The sequence below is a fragment of the Pteropus vampyrus genome, unplaced genomic scaffold, assembly GCF_000151845.1.
Source record: "Pteropus vampyrus isolate Shadow unplaced genomic scaffold, Pvam_2.0 Scaffold816, whole genome shotgun sequence".
NCBI lineage: Eukaryota > Metazoa > Chordata > Mammalia > Chiroptera > Pteropodidae > Pteropus > Pteropus vampyrus.
Window position 1 is genome coordinate 556,972 of NW_011889597.1, and position 14,717 is coordinate 571,688.

The 14,717-nt window shown below is 41.9% G+C and overlaps 1 protein-coding gene across 1 annotated transcript in view; it reads right to left on the reverse strand.

Moving 5' to 3' along the window:
* Positions 1–10,705, reverse strand: part of GBF1 (golgi brefeldin A resistant guanine nucleotide exchange factor 1) — a gene marked incomplete at its 5' end in the record, with an annotated part of 29,905 nt that extends 19,200 nt beyond the window's left edge. The window contains 6 exons of the mRNA XM_023526290.1: positions 2,713–2,811; positions 3,490–3,544; positions 4,789–4,849; positions 5,359–5,467; positions 6,009–6,127; positions 10,574–10,705. Coding sequence (XP_023382058.1) covers positions 2,713–2,811; positions 3,490–3,544; positions 4,789–4,849; positions 5,359–5,467; positions 6,009–6,127; positions 10,574–10,705 — 575 coding nt within the window. The remainder of the gene's footprint in view (positions 1–2,712; positions 2,812–3,489; positions 3,545–4,788; positions 4,850–5,358; positions 5,468–6,008; positions 6,128–10,573) is intronic.
* Positions 10,706–14,717: the final 4,012 nt, after the last annotated feature.

Below are 14,717 nucleotides of genomic sequence, written 5' to 3' on the forward strand. Positions count from 1 at the left end.
CAGGTCAGCTTGACAGCCTCCATATGGAAGGTGACAGTCTGCTTTTAGGCTGGTCATTGATAGGCCAGCCCTTGCACATTATCATTCTGCTGCCTGAGTCCTGGTACCAATCCTGAGTCCTGTAGATGGTGCCTGACCCACCTACAGAAAGGGTCAGGGCAGGGATTCCTGTGCCTGGAGTGTCAGAGCTACAGGCTCTGGTCTCCTGGGCTTTCCTCCTCAACTATCTGCACAGAAGGCTCCTACTCCTGGTTCTTATCCATCTGTGAGAGCCTACGCCCTCCCAGCCGAATTCCTAACTTTCCTGTTGCTTCATAAACTGGGCCTAGATCTTAAACATACCCTTTACTCTCTGGAATTTCTGCATCAAACTGGTCAAAGGTTCATTCCCTGGAGTTAAGGAAGGAGCGGCATCTTAGCTGGTTTGTGGAATTAAGGATGGATGGTCATGTCGTGCTGTTGCTCTGCTCTATGCTGCTCCCAATTTCTATGTATCGGTGGGACTCTCGTCCTTTTCACTGTGGGGTCTTTCTAGATGCTATTTTATGTTTTAGATGGTGAGGCTATTGATTTCTTAGACCCTTGCTCCATTCCACATCCCTCTCTCTTGCTGTATTTCTAGTCTTTCTATAGCTTCCTTTTAGTCACAAAGGAAAACCTTTATCATCTGTTGATGACTCTAAGATGTAAGTTTTTTTATGCATTTTCTCCACCCTAAGTTTACACCTACTTTGTTAGGTCTCATTTTGTTTTCCTAGTCCTGACGCCTTCTCAGTGAGGGTTTGAACCCAGTCCCTCTCCAGAGTTATACCAAACCACTCCTAGACTGATGGACTGGGCAATAGCGATTCTCTTTCAGGAACCATTAGAGTAACTCTCAAGAAAGTAGAAGCACTTTTTCTCCCTGCCCCTTTCTTAAAGCCAAACATACCCATGTTATCCTTGGCCTGTTCAATACCTTCTGACATTTGGGGTATAGGACCCCCTTCCTCAACCTCCCCCAAGTCCTCCAGAACTTGAATAGCCTTTATCTCTTGCTTAGAAGCTACATTATTCTTCCCTACCCATAGCTCCATGTATAAAGGAGAGGCCCAGGAGCTGAGCTCCACCCCTAGCTTTTAGTAACCTAGCAACAGCCTTATATGGGATTTACACTTCAAGTCTGTCCATCTCCAAAATGCCTGCAGTCATACGCTTAGAATGGAGCTTCAAGTACTCTGAACACTGGGACTAAGCAAGAAACAGGATACTCTCTCCAGGAACCACTGAAACTCATCTGGGTCAAGTTCATGGTACAAAAATGTTCTGGGGGTAAGAGTCAGCCAAACATGCAGAGAAGCAAGAAGCCCAAGAGATAAGGGAAAACAAGAACCTCCTGGCTTTATTGGCAATTGTTGCTGAGCTCCAAAAAGTACAAACATCTGGGTCCATCTTTTCTCTCTGGGCAGGCCCTCCCCTCCATTTCAAGTACTCTAGGCAGTCCTACTTCCACTGAGAAGCCAGTCACTCATTGAGATTCCTTCCCATACTAGGGCCACTCTTTCCTGTTTCCTTCTCTATACTCAGCAAGGCTGGCTCCAACCTGGTCATTTTAATGAGTGTTTTTTGCCTCCTGGCTGAGTAGAGGCCAAGAGGCTGCCAGTCCTCACAAATGTCTCAGCCCTTAAAAAGTTCAGTTGTTCCCTGTCCTAAGGTGGAGGGTAGGCAATAGGTGTTCATGGAACCCTCACCACCACATTCATATAACTTTATATTTCCAAAGAACAGCATAAACTTTACAAAGAAAGGGCAGGTCTTAGGTTAATAATCATAGCAAAATGCTAGGAAGCCAATGAAGGGAGCTGCAACTTAGGCAAGCACACAAATGGAACTTGAGGCAATGCATGCAAAGAGAACACAGCCCCATGGATTATCCAGCTAGGTGTGTACACACACACGCACACAATTCTTTTTATCTTCAATGACATGGATGTCCAAAACTGTACCTCTAGCATGCTCACTCTTGTGACAGAGAGCCTAGACAGCCTATATCTTCTTCTCTCCCTCTTCCCCCTAAGACAGGAATATGGGGATTAGGGTAATCTTTAGCTTGAACCCCTCCCCTAAGGTCCCCTACATCTTCACTTTTAAAGGACAGAGGGCATCTCTGCAAATCCCAAAGTATTTTCAATGTCCTCGACTCTCCTGGCACCTGGCTCCTTTCCATTCACCCAGAATCTTAAACCTTGAAATGACCCCTTTAATGATAACCAAGAAAAAAAAAAAAAGGCCCCAACTAGATGGACTATCTTTTCCCTCCAAACCCAGTTTAAGTATCTCGGTAGAGTTGAGGACTGCTTAAACTCTGTGCCAGCTGTGAGAAGGGGAAAGGGTAAAAGAGAGAAGGGTCTTGCTTAGAGGTCTCTCCTAGTTCCCTTGGAAAAGGTAGATATTAAGCTTCCTCACAATATGTCTCTATCTAGGCTCATTACATGTTACGTCACCAGTTCAAAGATTCCTTCTGCCTCCAGGCAACTAGATACCCCAGGAAAATCCCCCACACTGCATAGCTACAAATACATGCAACTCTTTCTAAAGCCATGCTGTGTTACTAGGGAGGAGTAAGTTGTGCTTTACACAATGGAAATGGGACCTAGATGTTACATATAAAAAAATAAACATTTAAATAAATAAAAAGAGGGAAAGGAGAGGGAGAGGGAGAGGGAGAGAGACCTTGAGGTTCTTAAAGAGTAGTACCCTCTCTAACTGGTTCAGGGCTTTGGTCTGCTCCCCACTACTTAGCTCCAGTTTGTTGAGGAGACATGGAGAAATCTGTGAAAGACAGGCAAATGAACGATTTAAACAGAGTGAAATAAACTCAGACACACAGGGCAGGAATGGGGATGGATGGCAGGGGAGAGGGGCAGGTCAGGTGCATGCACCAAACAGTCAAGGGTCATATCCATGGGCAGAACCTCTTAGGGCTACAAGTAGAATCTTCATGAGAGGCCTGTGAGGTACATGGCTTCCATTCAGGAAAGAAAAAGGCCATTCTTCTGACCACCATTCTTTTCCTTCTCATCTGGAGTCAGACTCGATCTGTCTCATCAACAGAGACTAGCCCAAGCATGAGTCCAGTCTAATCCAGCACTGAGGATGGGATCTGGGACATAGCCTCTCTAGGCCTCCTATCTGCTGATAAGGCTGGGCCCTGAGGGGATGGCAGGTCCTTCACCTTTATCAACATACATTTTTAGCCCAAAACAATAAGCCTCACTTTGCTCACCAGTTTATGTGGTGGGTCAACAAGAGAGGCTGAAAAGGAAAGGTTGAGGAGAGAGGTATCTGGGAAAGAATAAATTTCTCACTAAAGTTGCGATAGCCATTTCTAGATTCCAAGCAGACCTGTCTAGGCGAAAGCATGTTTTTGCTAAGCAAGGATATTCAGGAAAATCCCCATTGCACTGATGTTGGGATATCAAGGTTTGAAGGAGGGACAGCAGGTAATACCTTTTTCATGTTGGTCCCCATATAGTTCTTGGGTTCTTCTTTAAACTGAGGTAACCTATAAGATAGAGAGTCCCATGGACTGTCATTAGGGATAATAACAAACCTCCCCCTCCATGCCAGCCACAGCCCAAAGATGCCATTCCTGTCTCTTAGGAATAGCTAGGAAGAGAAGCAGGCTAACTTCTCCTTTTTCAGAGCTTCATCAAAGAGCCACAGGAATTGGAGGATGTATGACATAGACACTTTCTCAAAAAGAAGGTAGTCATCAGGGCAAGGTGACTAAGTGCCCTTGGAGTGTGGAGGCTCTTTTCATCCTTAAACTGACTCTTCCTGCTTCACTTGGCAAGCATTGCAGAATGCCACGAGATAGGGAGAGGGCAGTCTATCAAAACCCCAGGAGACTGGGCACAGGGTGAGAAGTGAAAGGCAGGTTGAACTTCTGAAGCCAGGAAATCTGAGCCAGAGGAATAAGAAACTCTTTAGAGCAGAGTCCAGGGGCAGATCTAGTCTATAGATAATAAAGATTATTTATAGATCTGAGAGCAAAAAGAAATCCCAGAGGGAGGTTTTTTTAATAGACTATTTTTTAGAGCAATTTTAGATTCACAGCAAAATTGAGTGGAAGTTACATTAATTTCCCATGTAACCCCTGCCCCCACACATGTATAACCTGCCCCATTATCAATATCCTCCCCCTGGTGGGGGGCTTTAAAGCTCTTGCCTCAGCTCTTCTCAAAGTTAGTCTATTGAAAAGAGGTATAGAAAAGAAGTTAGGCATAGTATGAAAAGGTCTCCTAGGCACTAAGTAGAGAGCCTTGACTAGGGTAACCAACAGTCTTAGTTTGCCCGAGACTGAGGGTTTGCAGGAACATGGAACTTTCAGTGCTAAAATCGAACAATCTGGGCAAACCAATCATTGGTCACCCTTTCCTTCCCAACAGAAATCAGGCTGAGCTCTGGGAGCTCAGCAACCTGTTCCAGGCTCCCTTGAGTTCGGCATCCTCTCTGAGTTCCCCTTCCCAGCTGCTACCTGTACAGAAACAGACACAAGTTTGGGAAGCAGAACAAGGTCTGTCAGCCTAGATCAAATAACCTTCTGCCTCCTCCTGAGGCCAAGCTGGCTCCCTCCTCCTTCTCCCTTGATCAGTAACCCTGGGCCCAGAGAACTACCCCCATCTTAAATCCCATTGGCCTCTGATGTGGCTGTGGGGTTGGCCAGGTCCCTGAAGCGGCTGTATGGAAGCAGGCAGGCTCAAGAGGCCTGGGCAGCAGGGCTGAAGCAAACAGCAGCAGGTTTACCTTGTGAAGAGCAGCTGTACCATGTCTACGAGAGTGTGCTCTGCGGATTTTCTCAATAACTCTGCACAGGCAAAAACAAATAACACAGGTGTCATTACTTGCCGTGCTATTATCAGGAGGCTTCTCAGAGCAGACTCCCCTCCAAACCTTGTTTACCAAGGATTATGTCGAACTTATTAAAACCAGCTCTAGCTCAGCCTGGCAGCCATAACTTCACTTGCCCACTAGGTGGCACTACTGAGTCAGAAAAAAAGGTTGCACAATAATGTGTTCTTAGGGGTGGCAGACTGGTGTCAAATTCCAGAAACGTCAAGGGAAAGAGATTTAGTGCCTGAGCTGAGTTAGTCAGGGATCTATCCTAATTCCTGCCCTGGCACAATGGACTAAGTTCTCTATTCTAGCTGCACAACAGTCAAGTACAGAGACTTCTAGACTCCTATGGCTCCATAAGGTAGATGATGGAGAAATCCTTAGCTTTCCATTTCTCTGGGTTCAGAGACAGCATCACATATTCATAGTCACAGACAATGGCTCTAGGAATAGTGAAGGAGCCAATATTCAAGTACCTACCACTGAGCCTCATTTCAAAGCAGATCCGAAAGCAAGACTGCATAATCTCACACACAGATTCATTGGTTAGGTGGGCACCCACTGGGGTCAGCAAGAGAGTCCGCAGCACCTACAAGGAAGAGAGAGAAGATACCGTGATAAACAAGACAGGCTGGGTGAAAAGAGGTGTACCTGAGGGGAGAGAAGCTATCTCTTGTTCCTCTAGTCTCCTACGGAAGCACTTGGAATAAAAAAGAAAGGTTAGCAAAAATGCTGACCTCACTTCATTTTGGCAGAGGGGTCTCCCAGAAACTTGTCTTGGGAACTGTGTCTTTACTCTGCATGACCCTGACATAGTTCAGCACTCATTCCAGCCGTAGCCCACGAGGCCCAACAGATGGATGGCACAGATACAGTCTGCCAGAGGTACAAATGTATTAAGGGCTTCCGGTATTTGATATCAATTCATTTAAAGCCTTTAATTATTTTCTTTAGAAGAAGCTTTTACTTTGGGTACCCGAGATGCTTGTTTGGAAACGAAGTAGCTTGCTAAGCCCCAGCGGAGTCAAAACACAGTTTTACACTGCCGGCAGACTTGACAGACTTGGGTAAGTCGAGCCAGTGGCACCAGCTCCTGGCCATTAGCCTAATTGCCCTTCCCTTCCATTTACCTGAAGGATTTTCATCAGGACAACCTCATCGCTGGCAGGATCCGTGCCCACAAAACGGGCGTGGGTAACAGCATCTGCCATGTTCTCCATGCCCTCTGCTGTGCCCTCATGAGTGGGATCTGCTTCAGCAAAAAAGGAAAGACTAAATGATGTGGAGAGGAGAGAGAAAAGACAAGATATCCTATCTAGGGGCTGCTTTGAGAGACTTTGGTTTTCTCTTCTCCAATTCCCTAACCCATGGCTCCTTGGGCTACCTGAGAATTTTTGCCTATAAATGGCTATAACAAGCTCCTCAGCACCAATTCCACTTTAAAAATAAGTGGTTCTCAAACTTCAGAATCAAAATCACTTGGAGGACTTGTTAAAAACACAAATTGCTGGGCCCAGTCTCAGAATTTTTGATTCAACAGTCTAGAGTGGGGCCTGAGAATTTGCATTAGAAACAAGATCCCAGGTGATGTTAACACTACTGGTTAGGGGACCACATTTGGGGAATCACTGGTGTAAAGCTATTTATTTCCTAGAGAAAGTAAATGAGTTTTGGGCCTAGACCTTTGAATGCCAAGGTTATAGCTTTTCTCTTTCACGTGTTCCCCTTCAACACATCCTTCTCTGGTTGCTTTTGGAGTTTTGTGTTCAGGTGCAAGTGAGGTAGAGGAGTAGGGGAAGAAATAGACAGTCACTGCTGCCAACTCATCTGGGTGCTACATTACAGGAAATCGAAGACCTCTTCCTGCTTCGGTTTTATTCTTATTTAAAACAGTATGACATGGAGCAAGAATCTAGTTGCCAGCTTAAATAGTTATTAGGAGAGAAAAAGGACAAACTAAAAAGACTGAGAGCTGGTTACTTGGGGAGTAAGGGAGGGAGGGAGAGTTTCAACTGTGAATAAGAAAAGAAAAGAGAAGCTAGAGGTCAGACAACCTTTACCATGCTGAAAGCTAACACAAATGCTGCCGAGGGGGGAACTCTACTCCATGCATGTTAAATATCCACAAGGAGTAGCCAAAGAAGTGGCCTCTATCAAGGCCTACAAGGGTCCTGCAGAACTATCTGGATTGTCCTTGAAAAGGGAGCAAAAGTAGGAAAAAGGGGGCAAGAACATGACAAAATTTTGCGACCGACAGAAAGTTGCCCTAGAGGTGGCATGGTGTAATGCAGGAGCACCTCCTAGTCTTATGGTGGGAATTATAAGAAATTCTTGCCATTTTCTCTCTCCTGGTACTTGAAGTTAAGAGTTCCTGAGCCTAAAGCTCAGGATTGGCTGAGAAACCAGAACATTTCTCTTGCAACAATGAGCCAGAAGACTCATTAATTTTGAGTGATTTTCATTTGTTCTTTCTTTTCTCTCCTGGTTAGTCTCTGACACCTTATCAAAAACTCTTTCTGTCCTACTTGCAGAATGCCTTTACTCAGCTTCAGGAGTGGCTGCTTTAGAGGTCATGCAGAAGGAAGCCAATTTCATGATGATATATAGTATAAGGGGTGAACCAGCTCCTATCACCCCAACTCTCCTTGTTTCTCCCACTCCGCACAGAAAATCCTATACAGGCATACTCGCCTCACTGCGTTTTACTTTATTGCGCTTCACAGGTGTTGTGTTTTTAGGAAATTAAAGGCAAGACCTTCCACCAGCAATAAGATTATGACTTGCTTTACTGCAGTGGTCTGAAACCGAACCTGCAATATCTGAGGGTATGCCTGTACTCTCAAGACCCTTGCCTGCATCCTCTCAGCCTTGTCAGATAGTCCTTTTTCAGGCCTCCAGGGCCCACAGAACGACCTTTCCTTGCACAGGAAATCCAGGTTCTTCTTAGTGTTGTGTGGTATTTCAGAGCTCATGAATGGCAGCCTTGCTCCCACCCCACAAGGCTCCTGGGGGTAATCTCCCTTATTAAAGTAGTTTAAGCTTTACCAATCTTATCCTCTGAACTTGAATGAAGTAGCAAAGTTAATTTTCTAAAAAGGCAGGTTAGTGATCGGTCTTTAGACGCACGCATGGCCCGCCAGCAAGCCAGGCAATCAGTGGCATAAATCTTGGTCTGGTAGCTGTGTGGGGCCAAACAAAAGGCTGGTCCTTGGAGTAAGACCTAAAATAATCCTAGAAGCTGCGGATCACAGGATTGAGGAGTAGGCGTAGTTTCTTCTAGAAGGGCAGCATAAACAAAGGAGTGTCTGGCTTGGGCTCACTTAGCAGACCTTGTCTTTCCCAGGACCCTTTCCTTAGGATGTCCTCTTTTGCTGGCCACTCTGGAGCAGACTGCAGGGAAATCTGCCAATCTCATCTCTCATATACTCCTTCCTGCTCCTTTTCTCATGCCCACTGCAATCACCACCTCCAGCATTCTCTTTTCCCACCACAGGAAACTCCAATGACCAGCTGGCCTGAGGTCTCCAATGACCCGCTTGTCTGCCAAGTCCAGAAAGAGAGTAACATCGTCAAGAGAGCGGAGGAAAAAAAGCACAGAGGGCAGCTGCTGGAGGCTGTGAGGAGAGATGACCTGCAGGTGGTGCTAAGGGCCAGGCTGGAAGTAGCTGGGCCTGATTCTTTGCTCAGGAAAAGTATGAAGCTAGGACTAGGACGCCTGGAGAGGCTGATGCATCTATTCAGAAACTAGCTGGCACCTAGGATTCCTGCTCAGGATCCTGAATACTTCAGCTAAGCAAAACCAACTTTTAAGAAAAGAAAAAAATCAAAGGAGTTTCTTGCCCTGACCAAAGGCCATTTTCCTTTCTGACTAGTTACTGAGCTGCCTCTTTTCTTGTCTCCCTACTTAGAAACAAAGACAGCTGCCTGTTTTCTATGTTCCTCACCCTTGCACATGGGCTGACAAGAGGGGAAAAGGAATTCAAGATCCTGAGTGACAAGATCAACTAAAAAAGAAACCCAAAAGAGCCACCATAAACAAATTTAGAGATAAACAATAGAATGGATAAAATATTTGGGCAACATTAGGAGAAAATATTTGTAATACTGTGATAGACAATGGGTTAGTATCCACCCCCTATACAAAAAAACTCCTACAAAATGATAAGAAAAACAAAAACAACTCAATAAAATAATAGGTAAAGGAGAAGAAATTCGAATGTTCAACCTCAAGGAACTAAAAACAAAAAAATAACAGTTTTCACCCATCAAATTAGCACAAATAAAGAATACTAATAATATTCAGTGCTGGTGACAGGGTGGGGAAATGGAAATTCTCAAACATTACTGTTGGAAATGCAAATGCTATAATCTTTTGGGAAAGCAACCTGTTAGTACCTATAAAAATATAATAAGCGCATGGCCTTTAATCCAGAAATTTCAAGTACAGGATTCTGTCACACAAAAGGAAAATTAATAAAGACATATGAACAAGCATACTTATTTCAGCATTATTTACAATGGCTCAAAATAGGAAACCATCTAAATAGTAAATATTAATAAGATAATGACTGAATGAACAGCGTTATATCTATACTATGGAAATGATATGGCTACCAAAAAAGAAAAGAAAAAAATCTTACCAGGGACTGAAGGGAAACGGTGTATTACTGTTTAATGATTAGTTTATTTTCGGTGTGATGAAAACATTTGGGAAATAGATGGTTGCAGAACACTGTGAATGTACTTAATGCCGCTCTATTATATATTTAAAAATGATTAAAATGGCTAATTATATATATATTTTTTACCACAATAAAAAAAGAATATGCAAACTTCCAATTATAAGATCAATGAGTTCTGGAGATATAATATACAGCATGATCACCATAGTTAACAATACTGTATTTTATATTTAAAAGTAGCTAAGACAGATCTTAAAAGTTCTCATCACAAAAAAAAAAAAACTGTAACTATGCGAGGTGATGCATATTAACTAAACTTATTGTGGTAATTACTTTGCAACATATACATATTTCAAATCATTGTGTTGTATACCTTAAACTAATACAACGTTATATCAATTACAGCTCAATAAAACTAGAGGAAAAAGAATAAATCAGATGGATAATTGCATCTGTACATTTTTTTAAGTTAATACTATTAAGTGAAAAAAGAAAATATGTAGCGCATAATCCTATTTTTATTTTTCTTTAAAAAAGATGGTACTCTCTATATATTCATATACATGTAGAGAAAAGTATAGAAAGATTCGAACTAGACTGTTAACATTATTTACCTAAGGAAGGAAGAGGAGCATTGAGAAAGAGGAGAGACCATTACTTTCCTTTTAAACACCTCTTTATTGTTTATCTTCTTTAAATAAGTATGAATTACATTAAAAAAAATAACTTTCAAAACAAACCAAACCAAACCTCCAAGGGCACCCACCATACACATAACTCCTTCCAAAGCACAAAGACATCAGAGTCCCAAGAAATCTCCCCACCCTCCCTACTCTGTAAAACCTGAGTCAATTAGCATGATGAATAACCAATAATTCTACTTCTCTTCTTCAAGGAAACAGATGGCTGGGAAAAACTTTCCAGTATCACCAACTCATTGCCTAAAGCCTGACCAGCCCAGGAGAAGCAAGAAATGAAGCGCTGTGGTCATCCAACGATGCCTGAGCTCTTACCTATGAGTGCATAGGACAGGAACTTGTTGACAGAGGTGAGCGCCAGTCCAGTGATAGGGCCAGTAGTATCTTCAGAGCGAATCACTTCCAGAAACGGTCGAAGGAACACATTGGGCTCAATTTCTGAGAGTTCTGCAAGAAAAGAAACAGAAACGAAGACGTGACATCTAACAAAAAACTAAACCCTAGAGAAAGGTCCTGTGTATCTGTGCCATGAGGCTAAGTTCTTAGTTGCTGGGTCAACCTTCCTCTGTTTTATCTTGAATCAAATCCCAGACACTATCATTTTATCTGTAAAAATTTTAGTATGTAGTTCTAAAAGATTAAGAAGCTTATAAAACCAGAATATCATTATATCTAAAAAATTAACAATATGGTCAAGGTCACTTCTCTTAAGAGATATGTAGCACATCCCAAGAAGGTGAGGGGAAACCTTGAGGTTTACAAAACCTTGCTGAAAATAAGCCCCAAAAGAACAAAATGCTGCACAGTTTCTATTCATAGAGGCAGTTTTGTAATTTTGGAAGATCCTAACCACTTCTCCAAGTCTCCTTTCTGCCTAGAGAAAGCAGAGGACTAAATGCCCTGAGATGAAGGGGCAATTCACAATCTTTATTTTACAGATGAGAAAAACAAAGCTCCAATAAAATACATCATTGGCTCTAAATTACAGATAAGAAGAAGAGCTGGGATTTGAACCCAGTCTCTACAGTATGGTTCCAAAACTTGTAAAACCATTACATCTATTTTATCTAATTGCTAGCACATATGCATGAATTTAGGAGGTCTAAGAAGCTACACTACACTGAACTTGCTCCCTACCCTACTCAGCCCAGGGTTTAATTTGTTTTTCTAGAGTCTGCCTTGCTTAGATTTTTAAGAGACCAGCTCCCTAAAAGGCTTCCTAAATAGGCCAGAAAGATTTAGAGACACAGATCCAGGCTGCCCACCTTTAAAGACAAAAGGAAGCTAGGTTTTCCGAGCACCTTCATTTTCATGCAAACGCTGCCAGCTTCCCATTCAATTCCAACCTGCTCCCCCACTGCTCCCCCCTCTCTCCAGGTAAACATTCCCTGGACCCGGCTGCTCCTCAGATTAATGCTTTAATTAATTGGCAGATTGGGTAGCATTTTCCAAGCTTGTCTGTACAGTGATCACATCAGCTGTATAAAACCTGCTTCTCATCCCCCACTGCCCCCACCTAGAGATGTATAATTTGCAGAAAAGAACTCAGAGAAAAACCTTTGTGTATGTGAGGTGGTAGAGGGTTGAGATGTAGGGAAAACTTAAATACATAAAATACTTTTTCTGAACAGTCTTAACATTTTAAATACTTTTTAAAGGCACATTAAAACATTTAAAGTCATCTAGTCTTGCTGCTTTAGGAACACAACTGTATTATACACGATTTGGTCAGTCGTTTTAAAAAATGGTCATGGTATATTTGAGGCATAAAAGTCTAGATGGAAAAAAATCTTTGAGAGGCGAGACAGGGAACATATCTTTTGAGTTTTCATATAACTGCTATTTCTATACTTGCTTCATGTTCTTTGTGCTGAAAAACTATGACAATTTTATAGCCATGATTTGACACTTTCATGGCAATGTGCATTGTTTCTTTTTCAAAAAAATTTTTAATTTAGTAAAACTGACTCTTTTGGTATAGAGTACTATAAATTTTAACACACATATATATAGATCCCCGTAACCACTGTGGCAATCAGGATACAGAACAGTTTTATTGCCCCAGAAAACTCCTGTTATCCTGTTATAGTCACCTTCCCCCCACCTCTAACCCATTAACTACTACTCTATTCTTTATCACCATAGTTTTATCAGGAAGGTCTTATAAATGGAATCATACAGTAAGCAACCTGTTAAGACTGGCTTCTTTCACTCAGCATGATGCCTTTGACATTCGTCTAAACTGTTGCATAGATCAAAAGCGTGTTCCCTTTTTGTTGCTAGGTAGTATTCCTTTGCATGCATGTACCATAGTTTGTTTATCCATTTACTAGTTGAAGGACATTTGGCTTCTTCAGCTTGGGGCAGTTTTGAATAAAACTGCTATAAACGTTTGTGTACAGGACTTTGTGTAAAGAACACTGGTGTCTCCATATGGTTTAAATGTGCATTCCTAAAAGCTAGTGACAGTGAACTTTTTTGTGTGCTTATTTGCCATTCTTGTATCTTTTCTGGTGATATGTCTGTTCAAGTCTTTTACTCATTTTTGATTAAATTGCTTCCTTATGTGTGTTTAGAGACTTCTTTGTGTATTCTGGATTCAAGTCCTTTATTGGCAATACAATTTTTCATAAATATTCCTCCCAGTCTGTAGCTTGTCTTTGCAATCTCTTAACAGTTATCTTTCACTGAGCAGACGTTTTTACTTTTGGTGAAGTCCAGTACGTCAGTTTTTTTCTTTTGTGCATTGTGCTTTCGGTGTCATATCTTAAGTACTCTTTGCCCAATCCCAGGTCGCAGAGATTTTTCTTCTTTTCTTCTAAAAGATATATAGATTTATGTTTTCATTTACATCTATGATCTACTTTGAGTTAATTTTTTTATAACATGTAATCAATGCCTTTTTAGATACAAAATTCTCCTTAGGACTGTACCATCTTTTGGAATGAAGGAGTTACTGAGGATTCTCTCTTGGGCTTCTGCTTTCTTTCCAGGGATCACCCTTTTTCCTATTCCTTGATTTTTCTGGGTCTTTCTGAATTTGAGTTTTTTAATGCCATGTAATGGAACACTCATTATTTGTAAGTTGACTGAACACAAAGTATTTCATTATAAGTGCCCATCTATCACAAGGAGGCATGTAGTCTGTAAAAAACATTAACTGTTTTTTAACCCTGGGCTGGAATGCAACTTTACCAGAATAATGCAGCTTTTGTATTGTGTGCAGTTGGGATAAAATGAGACAAAGAGACAGATATTGTTTGGGGAACAGGTGTTGGCTAAACCTGGGTTCTGTCCCATGTTTTCTGAAGTGGTGTCCCAATGCTTTCAGGATTGCCTCTCCAGATTCAGCTGTCCTGAAGGTTCTCTGGGCGCCTTTCAGAGCAAATAATGTGGACTTCTCAGAGTACTGATGCTCTCATAACTTTATTTGTTCATTCTCCAGCTCATAGACATGTCTTAAGAGGCAACAATGGCAAGTGGTTCAAGTACCTGTCCTGGCCTTTATGAGTTACATTTTTTATGCCTTTGTTTTCTCCATCAGTGATATGGGAAATATCCTTTATCATAAAGTTCTTGAGCCTATTAGCATAAAAGTTGGCTGAGGCAGAGTAAGATCCCTCAATCTTAGTGTCATTAAGAATTTCTGATATGCTACTGTAGAAACCATTTGCAGCTGTTGGAGAAAGGTGAATAAATAGGATTCTGTTCACTTGGGAGAGGCTGCTTACCAGTCACATAACTAATACTCTTTGATGATTCTCTGATTGTTCTCTGAAAGCTTTGGCTACTGACCCTTCAGTCTTTTCCCTCATCTGTAGACTTTGCTAATGTCAGTTTAGATTTCAGTTCTTCTTTATTTCCTCTTACTTTCTTTCCTTCAGGGCCCCTAGAGGAGACCTGACAGGGTGATAATTGATAATAAACCTATAATTGTCTTCTTACTGTTATCGAACAATAAAAATTTTTACTAGACTGCAAGAGAGGAATTTGAATTGAAAAAGTTGCTCTAAGTATAATGACTGCATAAAGCTGGGGCGAATTGTTCTGTTTTAAAGTATAGCAACAGAAGTTTTTAATTTCTCCTGGGCTTTCAAATTATCTGCTTATGTTTGGGCTTGGTCTTATACAATGCATGAAGAAAATGGCAAGGCAGAGTAAAGGACCACAGGCACTCTGATTTGCCTGTATGTTACAACCTAATTGCTTTCCTTTCAATATGTGCCAGTTTCCTCTAGAATAGAAAGAACTAGTGTTTAGAGTCGACATGCATCAAACTTGTGCTCTCCGTAAGACACACGGATCAGTTTGTCCTCGGGCTTCTGCAATATGTTTAAGGCTGGTCCCTGTGGGCCTCATTTAGCCCTACTGGCCTTGTTAAAAGGGCCTCACTCCTCCTCTTGGATTAGGAGGGAACCTGGGCAAACCTGATGCTTAATTTATATGGTAGTACTAAAAT